The following is a 24208-nucleotide window of genomic DNA, read 5'->3' on the forward strand; positions in this document are numbered from 1 at the left end:
TTTTTTGTAGATGTTATTTCTTCACACCCATTTTCTGATCAAGTTTAAGCTTTGCACAACTATTTAGTGGCGTTGACAATAGAGAAATAAAAAAAAAACAACGACCAACAATGAGTCAATTAATTAATGATAATTAATTACTTTTTGTGATACCAGCTAGGTAAATAAATCCTTCAGCATTCACGGATATCGCTAAATATGTAGGGTTTATCACCTTTGATAGTTGTACACCTTATGTCTTCCACATCCATTCTCGGATCGAGTATACATTTTAACAATTATTTATTGTACCTAACAAAACATTAATCCAGTAAATAGTTAACCAATTAGTCAATTAATTATTGTTAATTAACTATTTTATTTCATGTCAAACGAGGGAAATAATTTCTACATTTTTAGTTATATAGTTGTACGTGTGGAGTTCTTCCTCTTACACGAGCTCTGCTCTTTAAAAAGAAAAGGATTTTGTATATTTAGCTTCTTTCATTTTACTGTCAACGAGTAGAAAATGTAATACATATTTGATGCGAATGAGTTCTGTCGGTAGCCTATGACTTAAAACCTAGAACTGACTAGAACAGCAACAAGACAACGAATTACTTAACTTACTTACTACTTTATTTATTTTGCTTTATATAACAGAAATGGAGATATACCCTGTAATTTTATGATAAATGGCAGTACTTAGCGGTTGGTTCCTTCCCTTAGATAAGCTTTGTTTTTTAAGAACTTTTTCCTATTGCTTCTTCTGTTTCCGTTTTAGTTCGCATAGCGTTAAAATACACTACGGGAACAAAAAAAAAAGAAGGGAGCTCGATATAAAGAAATGTGGTGGTGATTTAATGGAACTGAAATAAAAACGTAATGAAATGCAGCTGGAGATGTTTCGCTATCAATTAACAACATAAACAGTGCCAGAGACGCCATCTTGAGAGATAAATGTTGCCAATTAAATACTAAAAAATTTATTTGTGCTACAAGCGACAGAGCTCAGAAATTGGCTTCTATAGTGCTGGCAAAAAAAAAAGAGAACTAAAATTACTTTGTTTATTAAAACACTTCCCTTATCAAGTCTACCATTTCCTGTTTACCATATGCACCAGAAAGTTAGCCATATATGAAAATTACCAATAAATATTAATATCATAACAAAATGACAATATATATATATGCCCTTTGTCTAGTTTATAACTGTATAACTAAAACACTGAAAACATTGCACACATAGAGAACAGAAATTCCCGAATCACTTCTGTACTTTGTAGACGTCGGAGAAAAACTGCTTGATAAAATCTTCAACAATGGTTTGGTCTGGTATGGCAGCCATCATTCCATAGATTCCAGCTTTCCCTTTTTTGGATAGTTCTTTGTTTCCCTGTAATATGCATTTTTAAAAAAGAAGAATTACATTAGAAAAAGACATAAGATAACACTCTCTACAAACCTTATAGCCATCTGGACGGAGGGTGTAGAAGTCTGTCTGGTAAAATGTATATACACGTTATTTCTCTACCACCTATTCTCGGATCAAGCTGAAACTTTGCACAATTATTCACGCATCAGTCAAAAAAGAATTAACCAATTAGTGAATTAATTATTGGTAATTAATTATTTTGTTTGATACCAACAAGGAAAATTAATCCCTAGGTATTTACATCTATGGCTGAATTTGTAGGGTTTTGTCCCCTTAGATCAGTGTTTCCTAAACTTTTGACGTATGTGTGCCCCTATTATAATTTTTGTAATGTTGAGTACCCCTTGCCCCCACCCTTTACTTTAATTAATTAACAGAATATTATAACTGGCATTTAAAAAAAAATTGTATATCTAATGAGGTAAAACGTGTACCCTCTCCTAAGTCTTCCGGTGCCCCTGGGGGCACGCGCACTACACTTTGGGAAACGCTGCCTTAGAAAATTGTTAACGCTATTTTTCCCACAGGCATTATCGGTTTAAGTCGATACTTTGAAGTTTCAAAAACTATTTATTGTACCTAACAAAACATGAGTGAATTAACAAATTAATCAATTAGTCACATATTTTGTTAGATACCGAATAAGGGAAATAACTTTCACATTATTGAGATAAATAGTTGTAGGGGTGGAGTTATTCCCTTTAGAATATTTCTAAAAGACTTTTATAACTTCACCCCAATAACCAGAAGGAGAGATATTCAACACACTCTTATCTTAGCTTATATAATACAGACATTTCTGCAAAAAGAAGATAATTACGTCCTATGCATTTCATGTAGGACGTAGGACGTAATCATCTTCTTTTTTGAAGTAACGTCTGAATTATATGACATATGAGATAAGATGTGTCTATCTAAACATGCATGTTAATCAATGACTTAGACTCGTTGTTAAAGTCGATGGTTTGCCTGGGTGATTCAGGCAACCCATTCGATTCGCTGATGGCACTAGGGAAAAAGGAGCACTTGAACCAATTTGTTCTAGCGTATGGAATAAGAAATGTGCTTTTATCTTTTTGTCTTTCTGAGAATTTCTTTCAGTTTTGTTTTTCTATTTATAAATTTTGGTTTAATGTTTAAAAGTCTTATAGCTACTTTACTTTTTATTCTTCTGTCCTGAAGTGTCTCTAAGTTTAGTGATTTTAATAATGGTGTTACTTTAATTAATCAAATTGGAATAATAACACACACGAATACGAGAAGTAATGGTCTTCATTTGCTCAACAGATTCTTTAGACTAAACGGCCAGAGGAAGATGTAAATAAAATGAGTAAATGAGAAACAAACTAGTATAAGAAGGCCTTACGAGAAGCTTAAGAAACTGCTTGCCACATTGGAATTCAGAATTAGGTGTTTAAAAGTGTTCACATTTATGCATTAATTTTTAATTTCACACTTCGCATTTTAATTTAGCCAAATTTCGAATCTGTATGTTCCACATCTGGAGATGAAGTATAGTGCTCCTGCAATTTCTAGCTTAGGTTTCAACAGATCATTGAAGTTCAAGTTAATTTTACTGTAATAATGGCAACGTCATCGATTCCGAAGATTAAAGATGATTGCAGTGTTTCACATGACCTGCATATTTTTCCTCATCTCGTGCAGACAAAGTCGTTGTCTTCCAGCGGTCTATTTAAGTTTTCTTTCCGACTTCTGACCCTGTCACCAATAAGGGCTTTCCTTTGGTTTTCAAATGCGTGTCCTGCAGCCTTTGTGAGAGCTCTCCAGCTGTCTCTTTCTTACTTCATCCTCCATTAAGCTCGCCAAAGAAGAACGCATTTGGTATGCGGTCGTCTCCTATGCGGGATACGTGTCCGACCCAGCGCAGCTGTCGAATGGTATTTAGTGCTCCTATACTGTCCAGATCGGCCTTCAGCAGAACATAGTTATTTTGTAATGCAGTCTTGCCAGGGTAAGCCCATTTTGGTGCGAGGCCTCTTCGATGAAAGCGTTCCAGGAGCCTAAAATGCCTTCGTTAGAGCACCCAGGTCTTGGAGCCATACAAAAGTGAAGAGACAACCACACAATTGAAGATACGACTAGTCTTGACACTGATAGAACTGGTGAATGCGGGGGTCTCGCTCTGTACGGAGACAAGCGAACCCTACAGAACACTGGCAGATACATGCACTGTGCTGTAAGGGATGAATCCCAGTACGGAGCCTTAGTGCATGGAGGCTTACAAATGGTGAGAACCACAGCTTTTGTTGCTAGACCTATTCTGCCATACGCTCAGTTTGAGGCGACCAAAAGCGCTGTTGGCCTTTTATTGTACTAAATAGGAAAATGATTAGAAAATAAAGTGATTATGTAGGCATGTTAAGGCGCGTTGGTTGAGCGGTAAAGCGCTTGGCTTCCAAACCAGGTTCCGGGGTTCGAATCCTGGTGGAAAACTGGGATTTTAATTTCAGGATCTTCTATCGCTTCTTGATTCCACCCAGCTCTAATGGGTACCTGACATTAGTTGGGGAAAAGTAAAGGCGGTTGGTCGTTGTGCTGGCAACATTACACCCTCGTAAACCGTAGGCCACAGTAACAGATGACCTTTACATCTTCTGCCCTATATGTCTGAAAGAGGTCTTTACTTTTACGTAAGCATGCTGCTATCATCTGTTTTACTACAGCCCAAAGAACACTTGCGAGCTAAAACAACAGCTTTTGTTGATCAATGATGTCAAAGAGGCTTAAGATGTTCCTTTTTAAAATGACAAATGTTCATTCTATAGATGGGAAACATGTCTTCTTCAAGTGGCGTAGAAGCCATGGCGTGAAACGGCTCATTGCGCCCGGGCAACGACCAAATAGGGGCCAATACTTTATCTTTTAAGGGGAAAATGTGCTGACCATAAGAATGTAAATGTTTCAGATTATTGCATTACTTTACTTAGACCTCATTTTTATTTGTTATTAAATTCAATTTATGCTGTTCGAGCTAAATGACAATCAATGTAAAATCTTATGATCGTGGTGTGAAATTCATTGAAAGGAGGTAACTCTTAAATTGTTTGTAGAGTGTCTCCTTCAAATATTAATATAAGATTTTTAATATACTGAGATTTTTCATAACACTGATAAAGGGACTACAATAAATTTTGTATCTCTTTAGCGAAACTCGACCCTGGCAGTGCCAGAGAATGAATGCTTTTTTGTTTTTAACATAATAATAAAAACAAAAATAATAATAACTTTTAAACAACGATAAAGTGCACTACAGGATAAGTAAAAAAATAAGTTGTGTTTGTTTCATCATTATTTCTTTCCATAATATTACTGTTAATATGCACCATTTCAATTACATGAATTAATAGTACGAGTAGACAGTTAAGTGAAACTTCATTTCATAGTAGAATTTTATATTTGTCTATGGTGTATTGTGTATTCTTTGCCTTCCCCGAGTGACAGGAAGGTCTAAGGTCTTTCATCGCATTATATTTTCTATTTGTGACTCAGGCGGTGATGATTGAGGTAGCGTCCTCTAACCATCCAGGGATAAATTTAAAACCATTAAGGGGAGATATAGTGCCCAGTCAGAGAAAGCTGAGTCAGTGCTAAAGTGTTAGAAGTCGAATTATTAGTTCATGTCTAGAGCAAGTCAAACTGTCTCACCAGAGCCAACTTTGCTGACTCCCTAAGATCATCGATCAATGCATCGCAGGAGGCGTTGTGATGGGGGAGAATGGAGCAATGGAGGCATGTCGGATTCTGTTGACGCTCCATCACCCAACCTGGAAACAGAACAAGGGATGCGATCAGAAGTTGCTTGAAGACAGTGTTTTGATTGAACCTTTATATAATCATAAACACACTTTAAGGTTCATTAATTGACTTTTTACTAAAATATTTCAAAGTAAATCTTGAAAAGACTTTTTGAAATAATGATAAGGCTAGACAAATTATGGTTAGATCGAATAGGTCAAACTAACAATTAAATACATGAAGTTTTGAACACAATTGCGTTTAAACGAATTCAACAACAGCCGTACTATTATTTATTATTATAGCTTTTATATAGCGCTACTCTCATGCCCATAGCATGCTCAGAGCGCTTTGGTTCAATCTCATTTGTGGACGAGTTGGGGGAGGGGTATCTAGGAGTTGGTTTCTGTGCTGCAGGAGTCGGGTGTCGAACCTCGCGCCCCCTTCTAGGTAGCCAAGACAAGCCAAATTCAAGCGCAATTAGCCTCTCGACCACGCTTCCCACTACAGACTATACTACTCTTTAACTTAGCATGGGAATGCCAATAATCTTTTCTAAGAGACACAGCTTATGATTTATTTCTGGTTCATGTTTTCCGAAGCTCTGGCATTAGTGGCGTTTCACATTACAAAAGATAACCTAAGTCCCACTTTTCCCCTGGCTTATAAGTTAACGATCTGTCTTCTTACATCGTTAAATACTAGAAATCTTAAAGATTTCTTGTCGATAGTAGACCTATGCCATGTTTTAGATGGTACAGTAACAAATACCAAAGGTTGTTTTAGATCCTACAGTAACAAATACCAAAGGTTAGTTTAGATCCTACAGTAACAAATACCAAAGGTCGTTTTAGATCCTACAGTAACAAATACCAAAGGTTAGTTTAGATCCTACAGTAACAAATACCAAAGGTCGTTTTAGATCCTACAGTAACAAATACCAAAGGTTAGTTTAGATCCTACACTAACAAATACCAAAGGTTATTTTAGATCCTACAGTAACAAAAACCAAAGGCTATTTTAGATCCTACAGTAACAAATACCAAAGGTTAGTTTAGATCCTACACTAACAAATACCAAAGGTTAGTTTAGATCCTACAGTAACAAATATCAAAGGTTAGTTTAGATCCTAAAGTAACAAATACCAAAGGTTATTTTAGACCCTACACTAACAAATACCAAAGGTTAGTTTAGATCCTACAGTAACAAATATCAAAGGTTAGTTTAGATCCTACACTAACAAATACCAAAGGTTAGTTTAGATCCTACACTAACAAATACCAAAGGTTCGTTTAGATCCTACAGTAACAAATATCAAAGGTTAGTTTAGATCCTACAGTAACAAATATCAAAGGTTAGTTTAGATCCTACAGTAACAAATACCAAAGGTTATTTTAGATCCTACAGTAACAAATATCAAAGATTAGTTTAGATCCTACAGTAACAAATATCAAAGGTTAGTTTAGATCCTACAGTAACAAATACCAAAGGTTATTTTAGATCCTACACTAACAAATACCAAAGGTTAGTTTAGATCCTACAGTAACAAATATCAAAGGTTAGTTTAGATCCTACAGTAACAAATACCAAAGGTTATTTTAGATCCTACAGTAACAAATACCAAAGGTTAGTTTAGATCCTACAGTAACAAATACTAAAGGTTGTTTTAGATCCTTCAGTAACAAATATCAAAGGTTAGTTTAGATCCTACAGTAACAAATACTAAAGGTTATTTTAGATCCTACACTAACAAATACCAAAGGTTAGTTTAGATCCTACAGTAACAAATACCAAAGGTTAGTTTAGATCCTACACTAACAAATACCAAAGGTTAGTTTAGATCCTACAGTAACAAATATCAAAGGTTAGTTTAGATCCTACAGTAACAAATATCAAAGGTTAGTTTAGATCCTACAGTAACAAATACCAAAGGTTATTTTAGATCCTACACTAACAAATATCAAAGGTTAGTTTAGATCCTACACTAACAAATACCAAAGGTTAGTTTAGATCCTACACTAACAAATACCAAAGGTTAGTTTAGATCCTACAGTAACAAATATCAAAGGTTAGTTTAGATCCTACAGTAACAAATATCAAAGGTTAGTTTAGATCCTACAGTAACAAATACCAAAGGTTATTTTAGATCCTACACTAACAAATACCAAAGGTTAGTTTAGATCCTACAGTAACAAATATCAAAGGTTAGTTTAGATCCTACAGTAACAAATACCAAAGGTTATTTTAGATCCTACAGTAACAAATACCAAAGGTTAGTTTAGATCCTACAGTAACAAATACCAAAGGTTGTTTTAGATCCTACAGTAACAAATATCAAAGGTTAGTTTAGATCCTACAGTAACAAATACCAAAGGCTAGTTTAGATCCTACAGTAACAAATACCAAAGGTTAGTTTAGATCCTACAGTAACAAATATCAAAGGTTAGTTTAGATCTACAGTAACAAATACCAAAGGTTGTTTTAGATCCTACACTAACAAATACCAAAGGTTAGTTTAGATCCTACAGTAACAAATATCAAAGGTTAGTTTAGATCCTACAGTAACAAATACCAAAGGTTATTTTAGATCCTACACTAACAAATACCAAAGGTTAGTTTAGATCCTACACTAACAAATACCAAAGGTTAGTTTAGATCCTACACTAACAAATACCAAAGGTTAGTTTAGATCCTACAGTAACAAATATCAAAGGTTAGTTTAGATCCTACAGTAACAAATACCAAAGGTTATTTTAGATCCTACACTAACAAATACCAAAGGTTAGTTTAGATCCTACAGTAACAAATATCAAAGGTTAGTTTAGATCCTACAGTAACAAATACCAAAGGTTATTTTAGATCCTACAGTAACAAATACCAAAGGTTAGTTTAGATCCTACAGTAACAAATACTAAAGGTTGTTTTAGATCCTACACTAACAAATATCAAAGGTTAGTTTAGATCCTACAGTAACAAATACCAAAGGTTATTTTAGATCCTACACTAACAAATACCAAAGGTTAGTTTAGATCCTACAGTAACAAATACCAAAGGTTAGTTTAGATCCTACACTAACAAATACCAAAGGTTAGTTTAGATCCTACAGTAACAAATATCAAAGGTTAGTTTAGATCCTACAGTAACAAATATCAAAGGTTAGTTTAGATCCTACAGTAACAAATATCAAAGGTTAGTTTAGATCCTACAGTAACAAATACCAAAGGTTATTTTAGATCCTACACTAACAAATATCAAAGGTTAGTTTAGATCCTACAGTAACAAATACCAAAGGTTAGTTTAGATCCTACACTAACAAATACCAAAGGTTAGTTTAGATCCTACAGTAACAAATATCAAAGGTTAGTTTAGATCCTACAGTAACAAATATCAAAGGTTAGTTTAGATCCTACAGTAACAAATACCAAAGGTTATTTTAGATCCTACACTAACAAATACCAAAAGTTAGTTTAGATCCTACAGTAACAAATATCAAAGGTTAGTTTAGATCCTACAGTAACAAATACCAAAGGTTATTTTAGATCCTACAGTAACAAATACCAAAGGTTAGTTTAGATCCTACAGTAACAAATACCAAAGGTTGTTTTAGATCCTACAGTAACAAATATCAAAGGTTAGTTTAGATCCTACAGTAACAAATACCAAAGGCTAGTTTAGATCCTACAGTAACAAATACCAAAGGTTAGTTTAGATCCTACAGTAACAAATATCAAAGGTTAGTTTAGATCTACAGTAACAAATACCAAAGGTTGTTTTAGATCCTACACTAACAAATACCAAAGGTTAGTTTAGATCCTACAGTAACAAATATCAAAGGTTAGTTTAGATCCTACAGTAACAAATACCAAAGGTTGTTTTAGATCCTACACTAACAAATACCAAAGGTTAGTTTAGATCCTACAGTAACAAATACCAAAGGTTGTTTTAGATCCTACAGTAACAAATACCAAAGGTTAGTTTAGATCCTACAGTAACAAATATCAAAGGTTAGTTTAGATCTACAGTAACAAATACCAAAGGTTGTTTTAGATCCTACACTAACAAATACCAAAGGTTAGTTTAGATCCTACAGTAACAAATACCAAAGGTTAGTTTAGATCCTACAGTAACAAATATCAAAGGTTATTTTAGATCCTACAGTAACAAATACCAAAGGTTATTTTAGATCCTACAGTAACAAATATCAAAGGTTAGTTTAGATCCTACAGTAACAAATACCAAAGGATAGTTTAGATCCTACAGTAACAAATATCAAAGGTTATTTAAGATCCTACAGTAACAAATACCAAAGGTTATTTTAGATCCTACAGTAACAAATACCAAAGGTTAGTTTAGATCCTACAGTAACAAATACCAAAGGTTGTTTTAGATCCTACAGTAACAAATACCAAAGGTTATTTTAGATCCTACAGTAACAAATACCAAATGTTAGTTTAGATCCTACAGTAACAAATACCAAAGGTTATTTTAGATCCTACACTAACAAATACCAAAGGTTAGTTTAGATCCTACACTAACAAATACCAAAGGTTAGTTTACAGTAACCAAAGGTCTATGATTTGTTTGTTGTTGTTTTTGTTTCGTTAACGTCCATCTCAAATCAAAAAATCATGCTCTACTTTAATATTGGAATATTACGTTGATGTCAAGCTCAAGAAACAGGTCTAAGTAATTCAAGGGGGTTCTGTTTTATTTTATGTTATAAGTTTCCAAACGTTTCCAGCCAAATCCTCCCGTAGAACAGAGGCGGAGGATGGGAGGTATTTGATTTCGGAGCCATAGCGTCGACCCTCCGATGAACATACCACACGACATCAACTGTTGAAGTGGCTTTTCATATCTACAATCTATCATCATCTCATCTCTGCCTGTGGTTCCGTTTTAAGTATGGGCCACCATCAAGATTCCTCCAGGCTTCTCGACTCATCTGTCCCTGTGGTCCGACATGGGCATAGGCCACCAACCAGCTTCCTCCAGGCTTCTCGACTCCTGTCCCTGTAGTCTCGACATGGGCATAGGCTACCAACCAGCTTCCTCCAGGCTTCTCGACTCCTGTCCCTGTAGTCCCGACATGGGCATAGGCCACCAACCAGCTTCCTCCAGGCTTCTCGACTCCTGTCCCTGTAGTCCCGACATGGGCATAGGCTACCAACCAGCTTCCTCCAGGCTTCTCGACTCCTGTCCCTGTAGTCCCGACATGGGCATAGGCCACCAACCAGCTTCCTCCAGGCTTCTCGACTCCTGTCCCTGTAGTCCCGACATGGGCATAGGCTACAAACCAGCTTCCAACAGGCTTCTCGACTCCTGTCCCTGTAGTCCCGACATGGGCATAGGCCACCAACCAGCTTCCTCCAGGCTTCTCGACTCCTGTCCCTGTAGTCCCGACATGGGCATAGGCTACCAACCAGCTTCCAACAGGCTTCTCGACTCCTGTCCCTGTAGTCCCGACATGGGCATAGGCCACCAACCAGCTTCCTCCAGGCTTCTCGACTCCTGTCCCTGTAGTCCCGACATGGGCATAGGCTACCAACCAGCTTCCAACAGGCTTCTCATCCCATCTGTCCCTGTAGTCCCGACATGGGCATAGGCCACCAACCAGCTTCCACCAGGAGTCTCATCTCATCTGTCCCTGTAGTCCCGACATGGGCATAGGCTATCAACCAGCTTCCACCAGGCGTCTCATCCCATCTGTCCCTGTAGTCCCGACATGGGCATAGGCCACCAACCAGCTTCCACCAGGAGTCTCATCTCATCTGTCCCTGTAGTCCCGACATGGGCATAGGCCACCAACCAGCTTCCACCAGGCGTCTCATCCCATCTGTCCCTGTAGTCCCGACATGGGCATAGGCCACCAACCAGCTTCCACCAGGCGTCTCATCTCATCTGTCCCTGTAGTCCCGACATGGACATAGGCCACCAACCAGCTTCCACCAGGAGTCTCATCTCATCTGTCCCCGTGGTCCCGCTTTTGTAGCACTTATGCTTTGTGGCAAAACAAATACAACGGTTCAATTATTAAACTGTCTCCTCGTCTGGCCCATCTGCTTGACATCTGCTTTCAAATCGCGCGCTATGTATTTCCGGGCCATCCGCTCTTCCACTTTGGGGGGTTCCAGATGAATTCTTGCCTTGTAATGTTTGATACACGCTTGCGAGAGGTGTGGCTGTGGTCTATCCACACATTATCATAAATCTAATATTCTTTATTCACTAAAATTCTAAACTAAGTGAATATGGGTTCGTTTCATTTGTTCGTTAAAGTGAAATGTAATACGTAACATGATCTGTAAGGCCTATTTCTGATTTTGTTTCCCATTTATCTTGTACTAGGTCAAATTTGTTGTGTGGGATGTGTGGCTGAGCAAAACATAAACTGCTTGAGTACTTAGCCAAAGAGGCTTTAGTTTGAATCCCGATATAAACTAGGATTTTTTAAATGAGATTTCACTCGAGTTAAATTTTTTTTGCTCACCTGCTCCAAAAGTAAAGCGTATAAAGTCAATAAAGTTGTCTAGGAAAAAGGAAATTTATGAATCATGAGCTTGTTACCTTTCTTTTCCATGAGGTCAGCAACCACAAGTATATCCAGGTCAGGATGATCTGACCCAAAGGCCATACACGTCATGTGAGGATTTCCCATAATTTTAATACCCTGGAATGAGAAAACTTTAAATGTCTCATTGATAAGGTTTGTGCGTGCCTGTGTGTTCTGATCGTCACTTTTTTTTTTCAAAATTGTAATTAACTCTATCTCTACGTAATTAATTTCCGCATTCAGAAGTAATTTCACTACCATTTTAGGGTTAAACTTCAATAACGTGCTTTTTTCTTATTGTATAATATTTTGTATGTAAAACAAATTAAAGTTTATCAACCCAAAAATTAAGATACTTGAATTGGGTCAAGTCAACGATGGTATCGTCAATCAGGAGTGAAAGAGTTAAAGATTGGTCTGAACTTTTGTGTTACTTTTATAAACGTCAGTTCCTAGGTTTGAAAAAAAAAAGAAACTTAATCGTAGAAGTATGAGTTTTGATTTCCTTGGACATTGCTCGGACATGTCGAACGAATGTATTTAATAAACGTACACACAGACCTCGATACTTTGTATTCCTGCTTTGATCCTGTCGGTAATGTCCATGAGGATTTTGGCTCTGGCCATGTAGCCTTCCTCCCCCAAGGAGTTTAAGGCTGCCCAGGCAGCGGCAATGTTTCCACCTTTAACAAGACGAAATGGGAAAAGTTGTTGAGTAGTCTTGAGAAAAAAAATGTATGTATACTTTGACAGTCATTGTGTATATAAGCGAAGTAGTTTAAGAAAATTTTGGAATAGCTCGCTGAATAATTGTGATTGAATAAAAACAGTAGTTACGCTGAGGTTGTCAATTAGTTAAACTGAATTTCAATTTGACTGGATCAATAAAAATTATCTTATCTTATCTTTAAACTCGTTTCTAAATTTGCAACTGATATTTACACTTAAAACATGTTGTTTAAGTGTTTCCCTTTTACAGAGTACCTAAAGACGCCACATTCTTCACCTCTAATCAACCCCAGGATATAGTGCAAGACCAGGAACTTATTCAATTTACACCTACTAATTAGCTTGAGAATAGTTGATCGACAACATGTCTTTATTTAGTACAAATAAATTCATACTAGAAAATCATCTTAGACTAATGAATTGGAATATTATAAGGATTTTGTGGTTTTAACATTTCGTTAAGAAAGATGAGTATAAAACAGTTATACATCAAGTATTGTTTTCTTGCTTCCTACCTGGCCTACTTCCGGCCAAAGATGGGCTACCATAAAGTCCTCCTGGCCAAGAGCTGAAGCTGTAAATTTGATATTTCCGTAAGTCTTCATTCCTGTAGGCGATCACACTGGCGCCCTTAATTAAAGGATGAGTACAAAATACACGTATAATGAAAAATACAAAGAGTTCTGTCACCTTTTGAGTTCTTATATGAGGAATTATAAAGCGCCCCATTAATCCAGTGTTTCCCAAACAATATCCCTGAATAGGTGTCCCAAGAACTACTGGAATAATTAACTAGTAGGTGAAGTATTCCACTAAATGTGCGGAGTGTTCCATTAAGTAAAATGTTAGGGAAACACTGCATGATTAATCTTTTGCGCTTCTTAGTTCATAGACATAAATAAATATAGACGAAAATTTGTGACTTGCAATTCCGTGTACTTTATTATACAGCATTTATGAGCAGTATAAAATTATTACATTATTTTCACTAGTGTTTTTTTTTTTTAATCTCTAAGAATGAAGATCATGCAATTTTTCATAATTCGGAAATCCGAATACAATAGATATACATGTTTTCAAGTTACATGAAATTACTTCCTTCGGCCAGTCTATATTTATTTATGTCTATGATATAAATATAGTCTATGGTTCGACTTAGATCTATATATTTGAGGTGTTTTTTTCTAATATTGTAAAAATATTTTTTTGCAGTGTAATTTTTTATTTTAATTATGCATAAAATAAAAAACCATTTAATAAATAACAAAAGTTAATTTAAATTTAGCACAAATTTACTTTCATGTTCTCATGCTATATAGTAAATAAGACCTAATCGAAAATTCATGGCCCATAAAAGAGGCAAAGAAGAGGCATAAGGCCCAAGGATTCCTATGATGATAAAGCTAAAACTGAATAGCGCAAATTCTGAGATTTCAATTAAAAAAAAAATAATTGAAAATTCATGGTGATCTGTCTGCTACTAAAGCCCTGTTTCATCGTTTGGCATGTATAATACATGTGTCTACAACAGGAAAATAGGACAGCCAAATGAACTATGAACGATTTCTGGGGAAGCATGTTACTTGGCTGCCTGGTCGTGCGGTTTGCGCGCTGGACTGTCGTTCGGATTTATCGACGGTCGAGGGTTCAAACCCTGCCCGCTCCCATCCCCCGTCGTCCTGCGGGAGGTTTGGACTCGGAAGTAAACTATCTTCAACTCTGAAGGAACATCCGAAACATGTAAAGCATTTTACAAAACATTTTACAAACCATGAAATTTGCTTCTTTGTTTTTTGACAATGTAAAGCCTTTTGAACTACTAAAAAAAATTCCTTTGGTAAATAAACACAATTTGTGCCATAATTTAAAAAAAATGTAATTAAGAGCAGAGGAGTGAACAATGATATTTCAGTATCCCTATAACCACTCATTTAAAGTTACCCCTCCCCCGTTCACTTTACAACATCTGTAATGTCAGCTCAAACTATATCACACATGCCAATGGAGTAAAAGATTAGTGGCGTCTGATGCCGTTAGGTCCCCACCGCGCCGTTCGGCGCATTGGGCGGCAAGCTGTCTCCACAAAGATCTGTCACTGGCAATGTCTGAAGCCTCTTCCCATCTGGTTGTTCACTGTTCTGAGGCCCTCCATCAAGGTGTAGTTTTACGAGGACGTCCCTGTTTGCGCTTTCCTCGTGTTGGCCTCCATGTCATCGCAACTCTTGGTATGCGTAGTTCATTTTGTTGGAGAACATGTCCCGCAAACCTAATGCGACGCTCTGTCACAACCTCACTAAGTGCTCGACTCCAAGCTCGGCATATGATTTCTTGGTTTGAGTCTGATGCACCCCCCCCCCCCCAAAATCCCTGCATGCTCATTAAAATTAAAAGTAACACAGTAAGAAATTGCTGGTATAATATCAATCCCTTAAGTAATAATGGAGTCTTACCTTGACCGTGTATCCATATTTATGCACGTCTGCTGAGATAGAAGTCACTCCTGGACATCGGAAATCCCAAGTAGGCACGTCATAGCCAAGCTTCTCAACCCTTTATTTTGGTATGAAGTTCAAATAAAATTATAGACTTTTATTATCCTCAAATTAAATCCACTAAATTACAAATAAGTTCATATATATTCCTTATATCATTTTAAAACTATATCGCAACTTATCGCAATTTTAGGCAAGGTCAGTGTGAGGTATGGACAGAGTGAATGTTACTTTGTTGATATTTTGGTATGGTAGTTATATTCTTTTAGTTATGTACTCCCAGGTTATAAATGTGAATAGTCTGCACGAGTGCACGTGTTATAGATGGAATGGTTTAGTTTTCCTTGAATGTGAGAGAGCGAGAGTGAGTGTTAGTCAGTGGAGGTCTTGTTCCCGGCCCAGGAAGGTTGGACGGTTGCTTCCTGGACTGGTGTTTGTATGCATTAATATTAACTGAGAGTTGATGGCATTGTGTGCTTTATTTGATATTAAAGTATTATTGTTTTTCATGGATAGCTGGTGAGTTGAAGTTTATAAATAATAATTAATTGTAATTAATTGAGTAAGCCCTAACGAGCCAAGCAAGAAAAGAACCTGACAGTCAGTGTGCCAGGACATCCGTACTGTTATCAGCAGTAGAAGCCTTGGCTGGATTTGACATGTACAGCGGATGGTACAGGGTCGACTTCCACAAGATATAATGAATGCTTGTATGGTGATCTAATAGAGAGCAGGAGTGCTGCAGATTGTTCACTCCTAAGATACACTGATGTATGTAAGCGCCATATGAAACTCCTCAAGATCGGCGCTCTTGGGAGAAAAAAAAACACAGGATAGACCCATCTGGAGGGCAAGCAATAAGGATGGGGTCCTGGATCGCAGAGAGAAGTTGGAAAAAGGCTGAAAACGATGCAGCCTAACCCGTGAATGTGGATGTGTATTTAGGATTGGCCTCTTCAGTTACACGAGAAAGTCGCTCGAGACGAGCTATTCAAAGAATAATTTATCTAGTGTCTCACCACGGCAACATGAAGCCTCCAAAACAGGCGTCCACGTGACAAGGTAATCCGTGTCTGGCAGCCATGTTGGAGACCTCCTCCACTGGGTCGACTATCCCGTGACAGAACTGGGGCGCCGAGCAAGCTACCATCACTGTGTTAGAAGTTATAGCCTGCATGAGAGAACGTAGTTATGGTATAATAATAACAATAACAATAATAATAATCTCTATTATCCGTGAGGAAATGCACTTTACAACTGTGCATTACACTTAACAAGACATTATAAAAAGCTAACGATTTATACCACAGTTTCTCACAAACATAAAATAGGAATTTTTGTTTTAATGTAGTACCACATTTATATATGTCTGTGTGTAGTACTCTTCGGAAATTAAAAATGTCAAAATGAATAGTGACAGGTGCTTATCAAATGTTTTGTAGATAAATTAATACGTTATTGCATTCGTAGAGCTATATCGTCTTTCCTATCACCTATGCAACGTCAGTACATAAGAGAAAGAAATAGAGTATTGAAGGACCTAACACTACACGTGAAGTCATTTGTGACAAGGGTTAATTAAGACAATTTTATTTATCATATCCATTACAAAAATGTCTTTATAAATGATTAACATACATAGTAAAAAAAAGTAAAAGCCACCGCCGCCCCCAACATAAATAAGTCTTTGATATAATCGTTACAATAAAATGTAATTATTTAATTTTGCTCTAGCTGTTTTTCAACTACAATTGCTTAATTCTCTTCACCACTCATCTCCTCTTAGTTTAGTAAACACACTATATTAATTGATTTTTTATAAAATCATGTGTTGTCATCAAGTATGAGCTTGTATGCAAAAGATGACGATTGGATGAATAGAAGTGCTCGAAAAATCGATGTAAAAATCCAAACATACAAAAAAATAATTAAAAAAAAAGATACAAAGAGACTTAATATAAGTGTTGTAACAAAACAACAACTAGACATTTGTTCAGTTAATAAGAGAGAGAGTGAGAGAGAGAGAGAGAGAGAGAGAGAGAGAGAGAAGGGAAGAGAAAAGAAGAGGCAAAGAAAGAGAGAGAGAGGAGTTTACAAACTAGACCTTTTCCATAGCTTGAACATCTGCCCGAAAGTCTGGGCCCACGTCAACATAAATGACCTTCATGCCAAAATAATGGGCCGCCTTTCCAATCACTGGGTGTTGCGTTACAGGGCATATCTGTTCAATAGAATACGGTCTACAGGATTAAAACAAGTAAAATGGAAAAAAAAAATAATTACAAAAAACAAATGTTATGTTGAATGACAATTATTTTGAACCAATCCTATTATTGTTTTTAAATAGATCAGGACAAACAAATATATTTATTTTCCTTTTTAAAGATCAACTTTCATTCAAGCTAAGTGCCCTATGGTCCAATCACTTTTGGGGACCAGTGTGTGTGTGTGTGTGTCTGCGTGCGTGTGTGTGTGCGTGTCTGTGTGTGTAGGGGTTGTTAGGCTTACCTAGGAGATTTCCGTGCTGCCTTTTCAAAACCAATTTAAAAAAAACAAGCAAATTGAAAACATGCTTTTTTGAAAATAAAAAAGAAAGTTTACTATGGGAAAAACTCCACACTTACAGCAATATATCTCAATACTGTATGATTAAGTTCCATTTTCGATATTTTTAAAAATTAATTACCACTAATAATTTAATTATTTTTTTTATGCTTCATCTATTGTCACCGACAGTGAATAGGAAGTAGAAGAAATAACGTGTAAATTGACCAAACAGACGAAGTGACTTAATGTAATCTCCGTAAATAATGTAAAGGATACAGAATAGGCCACTATAGATAACATTTTAAAGATCTGACAGTGTGTATATCAATAAAATATCATTCTCTAGGCACAGGGAGTCACTGTCGAGCTTAAAAGTTGTGCCATATTTATCTAGAATAATCTAGATCTAATTCTGCCAAGATATTGAACTATTAAACTTAAGATCAGGAGACAGGCGTAGAGTCTAAGCCAGGTGCAATATTCCATTTAATTTTGATGAGTTTTATTTTAAAAGAAAGAATAGGGCTTACTATTTCCGGTTCCTTGATCCACGGGAATAACTGTTCAGCTCGGTTTCTGTACGCTCTGACGGCCATAATGACACTTTCGGTACCTCCAGAGGTCAAGAACCCCACAGCCTGGGCATCCCCATTGAGCATAGCACACGTCATACTGACCACCTCAACCTCCATTTGCCTGTTTTAAAGAAAGCACCCATATCAGGTTTTTGATAGCGAGATTTACGTAATATGTAACAAAGACATGAGTTGTAATTTTGTTAAGCAAAAACCAGAAACAATGTGGGCCTATATACAACAAATTTGTTACAAACCTAGATCTGTATGTTATTAGGCCTACATTAAAGTTGGACATGTAAGATTACGACTATTATGAGTATTATCCTCCAAGAAATAACAAATATAAACATTTTGCCAGACAGACATACAGACAGTGATTGAGTTAATATAAGCTTTTTAAACACACCCATTGGTCACAAACCTAACATTTCACACAGAGAAAATACAAGACACATATCATTAAAAAAAACACCTATAAAATACGATTTTAAAAAGTTATTAGTAATATAAATATCATGGCCAAGCTCATCCCAGGCTAAATGATGTGTACCAGACATACAGAGTGAGTTTATATAAGATTTGTACAAATCACGCCAGAGCTTACTCCAGACTAAATAATGTGTTCCAGACAGACAGACTGACAGACAGAGCGACTGAGTTGATATAAGCTTTGTAAAATTAAGACAAAGCTCATTCCAGACTAACTAATGTGTACCTCAGACTTGGGTATATCATCGGGTTCAGCCCATTTTCATGTAAGAAAGCCTTTTGGAAATACTTCACCAGCTCATCGTGATCAGGGGAGTAACCAATTTTTTCTGTATGGACACAACATAAACATAACAATAATATAATAATAATATAATTATATATATATATATATATATTGTAACATTTTGAATTAATTTTAAATTAAAAAACAAAACTTATATTTAATATGGATTGGTCAAGTGACCACCAGGTGCTTTTCTTCTTGTTATTATTATCCCATAGATTACCGAGGTAATACTTCTCACAATAAAAGTGTCCTGGCACTCAATGTTTGTACGCCTTGTTAAAAACAACTATCGTGCGAATGACTACTCGTGGAGCGAGGGCGCAAAGAGTCCTCTCACCCCATGGATGCTCCGTCACTGCTTATATACTTCTCTACACAACAATATTTAAATCTCTTTTGAATTTTTGCATAACAACAAACAATGCTTGAGATTGGATCTAAATTTGACATTTTATGGCACACCGGCACAATGTAGGCCATGTCGTGCCTTCAGTTTTTCAACGATTCATTCTTCTAACGGCGACGCTTGATCTCCCTGATCGTGGAAGGGAGGGGGGGTTGTTAATGTTAAAGTTTCCATTTAAAGTTATATTAGGCAAGAAAATGACTTTATTGATTCTATATAATTAGCAGGCACTAGCAACCTTGTCTAAAATAGTTCAAAAGCACTTTGGTTTTATTTTTTTACTAATAGACGGCACTAATGAGGTAGTTCCGAATCTCTGACCTACTTTATAAAATGTAACGTGACTGTGGTCTTATACATGCCAATAATGGCAATATCTTCCTAAGAAAAGATGTTGATCTAGATTTAGTGCTAGCCTAGATCAAGTAGACCTACTAAATAATCATACAAATTAGTGAATTACTGTAACATACTTTTTATTACTTAAAGATGTCTAGATCTAGACTATTTTCATGTTTAAATTACAATGAAATCAATGAGGTCATTAATGTAAACAACACACCCACGTGACTGGGAAGAGATCCGGAACTACCCCATTGAACTAACCAGTAAATTTTTCGTAGACTTCTTTCTGCAGTTCGAAGTGGTCATCGTTCAAAGTGTAAGTATAAGCAAACACTTTCCCTTCCAAGTGGTCAGTTTCTTTGGCTCGCATCTCATCAAGTTTTTCAAGAATTTTTTCTCTGGGCAAACCTGATGGTAAATAAGTTTATTTCGTGTTTAGCTTAGTGTGTGCGTGTGTGTGTTTGTAATAGATGTGTGTGATCATACTTGATGTGTAACGTGTGCGTAGTTTGTGTGGTGTGTGGTGTGTATGTATAGTGAGTGTGTTTTCATTTTGAAGACCCCATTCATCCAGCATTGACATACTTCTTAAAAGCTTAAGATTTTAGCTGGAAAAAAATCACACCAGAACTAAAAGAATTCATATAATTTGACATATTGAAATTTTGCGTTGAGAACTTAAATATCCAACGTCAAGATTTAGAGCCTATACGAGAAACAATTAGAAATCGTTTTCTCTATTTTACCTCAATAACAATCTAAAGGATTCTTTGGGCAACTTTTATTATGGCCTAATAATGTTGTTTTTTTTATTTTAGAACAATTCAGTTTAAATCCGAAAAAAGGTAGACTCTCGATAGTCCGACATTTCCGGGACCGAGGGACTGTTGGATTACTGAAAACATCTGATTACCAAAGGTTACCTGTAGTTCCAAGAATTAAAGTATGGTAAAAAAAAATTCCAGATTACTTTATGGCTTTATGATGTAATAAAATATTCTATAAGAATTACAAGGGTAGCCTATAAATTAAGAAAGGGCGAACAAATAAATGTATTGATTTAAAAATATAAATTCTAATATTTCGGCCTTCATATAGGGTAATAAATTACAATTTAGGACATCTACGTTTTAAAACTATACATACTTCTGTAGACATCGATTATAGGAATTTACGCATGTTAATTAGAAAATCTCTAAAATTATTATTTTTCTTTCTACGCTAACAATTTGTCACGTGACTTTTTCTTAAATGTTTTTTAACATTAAAAACATTTTTGAGAAGCTGACCTATATACATCAGCACCGCGTCGGCATGGCGTCGGATTACTGAGTGCGTCGGATTATCGAGTCGAGAGTCATATGAAATATCGTGGTTATGGCAAAAGGCGAATCATCCTGGTCTATATGTTATGGCACCATCTTGATCTTTGAATTAAGAGTTATCGTTATATCTTTTCAAAATGAAAGCTGAACAATGATTTTCTAGTTGTTCTTTTTATAACAAATTAATCGTTAAAATTGCCACACTGATTTTTTTTTTAAAACTTGGATTGGATTAACCTCTGGTCACAAGAATAAAGAAAATAAAACTAAAACCAGCTCTTACCTTTTTTAGGCAACACAATTTTGGCATTCTCGCCAACCTTCGGTGCCAGGTTCGTGGAATTCAGAAAACTTGCAGATTCCGATTTGAGCACTGACCCCAGCAAGCCGGACAATCCAGGAATTTGCTTAATGCCGAGAATTAGAAGCCTTAATATCTCTCTTGTCCCTCCCCGGAGATATGCGCCAAGGAGAGCTAGGGCCAACACTAAGACAACAAAGTGCTCGAGGCAGCTCAGAATACAACAGAAGGCTGATTCAGAGAAAAAAAATAAACATACTCTGCTAGTTATAATCTTGTTAGAATAAAACACAAAAACAAATGTTCGTCGTTGCACCTAAGCTTATAAGTAAACAAGTAAAGTTTCCCTTTCAGAGCTGGCAATCTATGGGGAAGATGATGTAAAGGTCATCTGTTTCTGTGGCCCACAGTTAACGAGGGTGTCATGTGGCCAGCACAACGACCAACCGTCTTTAATTTTCCCCAACTTATGTCATGTACGCATTAGAGCTGGGTGGACTCAGAGGCACCCTAAAATTCCGAAATTCAAATTCTAAGTCTTCAGCAGGATTCGAATCCGGAACCCTCGGTTCGGAAACCAAGCGCCATACCACTCAGCCACCTGGCCACCAACTAAGCTTATGAGGCTATAATATATGGTGAAAGTAGAATTTCAATAACTTTTATAATTTTTTTTTAAAGATCTAAAATTGACGAAGTACAAACAGACCACACAAAACTAATGCTTTTAAGATCCAACCGACTTAACACTTTTTTTTTTTAAACAAAGCTTATAGATCTATCAGCTCACTATCTGCCTGGTAAAACGTTTGAATATTGAATGTGCTTTATTCTCACGTTTCCCATTCTCGGATCAAGTTGAAACTTTGCACTTATTCATTGTACTTGATAAGACATTAATCTATATAAAGATTAACCAATTAGATAGTAAAATATTGATGATTAATTATATTGTTCGATATCAGAGATAAGGGGGATAAATGTTACTTAAAGTGAGATGTGGATGTAAATATGTGTTTAATCCCCTTAGTACGTTTTGACTCTATTTCTCTCTCACTTCCCGTTCTCTGATCGTGTTGAAATGAACGCACAGTTTTTCATAGTCGATGGCAATACACGAATCAATCAACTAATTAATCAATCACTTAATCAATTAGTACTAATTAATTGATTTTTATTTAATACAGCAGAAAGGGAGCTAATCCCTGCAGTCTTTAGATAAGAGACACTAATTAGCGTTTCTTTCCCCTTAGATACGCCTTGATCTTAAAAAGGTTTCCCTTTTTCTATTGCTCGTTTGAAATGATTGTTTGAAAACGTATCTCTTTTTCTCACGTTCAACGTCAAGGTTGAAGTCTACAACGCGCTAGTTCTTCCAGCAAAAAGTGCACAAGCCTTTTCAGTTTTTCTCAAATTATGAGACAGTGGTACGGCGATGTCAATAATGGCAGCGTCTTTTTCTTTCTTTTTTTTATTAATGAATCAGGGCGATTAAAATCTACCGTTTTGTCAGTCAAAATTGTATTATTATTATTATTATGCACTACTAATCTTCCATTGCATTTTTTAGCATTCACATGTAGCTTCGTTTACAAATTACTGATAAGTTAATGTATATGTCTATATCCACTCAATAAAAATCGTTAGAGGCTACCACCCTTACATCACAGAATTAAACAAAAAATATATTAACTGACCTGCTGCCATATTTCGCTGATGTGCTGAAATGTACCTGATAGGAAATATTTCAACAACACATAACTACTGAAAGCAGTTACACACCAATAGAGAACAAAAAAAAAACACAGCGGTTATGATAAAAGATTAGTTGAACTTAGGGACATCTTTTGTCTGATTGAACAGTACGAGGTGAATATGATACAATCGTAATTAAACAAGAGACCGAAGCTGCATTTGGCTGCTAACTGTTCTCTTATTTGTAAGAGCTGAAGCCTAAGCTGGTCGTTAATTTTTACAGCACTTTCAGGAGAGCTCTTCCGCCTGTAAAAATGTTTTGCGTTTCTGGTGTTCCTTCAGAGTTGAAGATGATCTACTTTCTAGTCCAAACCTCCCGCAGGACGATGGGGGATGGCAGCGGGCAGGGCATGAAACCAAGACCATCGAGATGACCGAACGTCAGTCCAGGGGCGCATACTGCACGCCCAGGCAGCCAATCTGCAGTGACTTTCTTCTTTGAACTCGCCAATTAGACTTACTTAAGGTGATGCCGATTTGATATGAACGTCTAGCAAAAATATGACATATGCGCTCAGATATAGTTAAGAAATAGTTAAAACTCAAAACTGTTAACTTGTATTCTATAATCACTTCAATCTTGTTAGAAAGAATGTTATTACAACGTTTACAATAGTCTTTTACGTCATTTCCGGCTTCCTTCTCTCTCTGACGTCACTCAAAAATTGTATTATTATTAATATACACTACTAATCGTCCATTGCATTTTTTAGCATTCACTTGTAGCTTCGTTTACAAATTACTGATTTGTTAAGGTATACGTCTATATCTATCTACTCAATAAAAATCGTTAGAGGCTACCAATTTTCACAGTATTAACATGGCGCTAGATTAGTGATAAACAAACTTAGGATTTTTGGATTTGAGGCACATCGGCACAATTTAGGCCATGTCGTTAAATAAACTTAGGCCTGCGGGTCATATCCGGCTAGTATGACATGAAAGCTATATCAGTTAAAGGATAACAAGATATTTTCAAACAGTCTCGACCTAATTAGCCAACAATCCGGTTTGAACTGATAGGCCTATCTGTAAACACACACAAGATTTATCAATTACTCTCCGGTGTTGATTGTTACCAATGTAATTACGTATTTGGTTATATTATATTGTCTCTGAGTCTAGGCCTAATCAAATTAGGCAAACGTTAATTATGAAATTACTGGCTTTCCGTATTCCTTCAGGTTTATTATTAAAGCTTACAAACTTAACCCTACAAAATATTTGAA

At 36.2% G+C, this 24208-nt stretch overlaps 1 protein-coding gene across 2 annotated transcripts; it reads right to left on the bottom strand.

Moving 5' to 3' along the window:
- Positions 1–109: 109 nt before the first annotated feature.
- LOC106059652 (sphingosine-1-phosphate lyase-like) lies at positions 110–23103 on the bottom strand. 2 transcript variants are annotated; one of them, XM_056015493.1, is made up of 13 exons: positions 22922–23095; positions 21207–21455; positions 19860–20006; positions 18785–18887; positions 18022–18187; positions 17049–17165; positions 15964–16115; positions 14903–15002; positions 12968–13082; positions 12285–12406; positions 11738–11840; positions 5081–5199; positions 110–1375 (listed from the first exon to the last, which is right to left on the bottom strand). In XM_056015493.1, the coding sequence occupies exons 1-13, from the start codon at positions 22929–22931 to the stop codon at positions 1247–1249; spliced, it is 1632 nt and encodes a 543-aa protein (XP_055871468.1). In that variant the 5' UTR covers positions 22932–23095; the 3' UTR covers positions 110–1246. The 2 variants fall into 2 exon arrangements, with proteins under 2 accessions (XP_055871468.1, XP_055871469.1); XM_056015494.1 differs by lacking the exon at positions 19860–20006 and having other exon boundaries at positions 22922–23103.
- Between the last annotated feature and the right edge of the window lie 1105 nt (positions 23104–24208).

This window comes from Biomphalaria glabrata, chromosome 17 (genome assembly GCF_947242115.1).
Source record: "Biomphalaria glabrata chromosome 17, xgBioGlab47.1, whole genome shotgun sequence".
NCBI classification, from domain to species: Eukaryota; Metazoa; Mollusca; class Gastropoda; family Planorbidae; genus Biomphalaria; species Biomphalaria glabrata.

Bases quoted from the DNA above. Each gene is read 5' to 3' on its own strand.
- LOC106059652 (XM_056015493.1), bottom strand. The intron at 12,407-12,967 runs GTAGGAAGCAAG...GTCTTGTTAAAG, and splicing joins TTTGGCCGGAAGTAGGCCAG to GTGGAAACATTGCCGCTGCC. The intron at 5,200-11,737 runs GTAACAAGCTCA...TTCTGTTTCCAG, and splicing joins TGACCTCATGGAAAAGAAAG to GTTGGGTGATGGAGCGTCAA.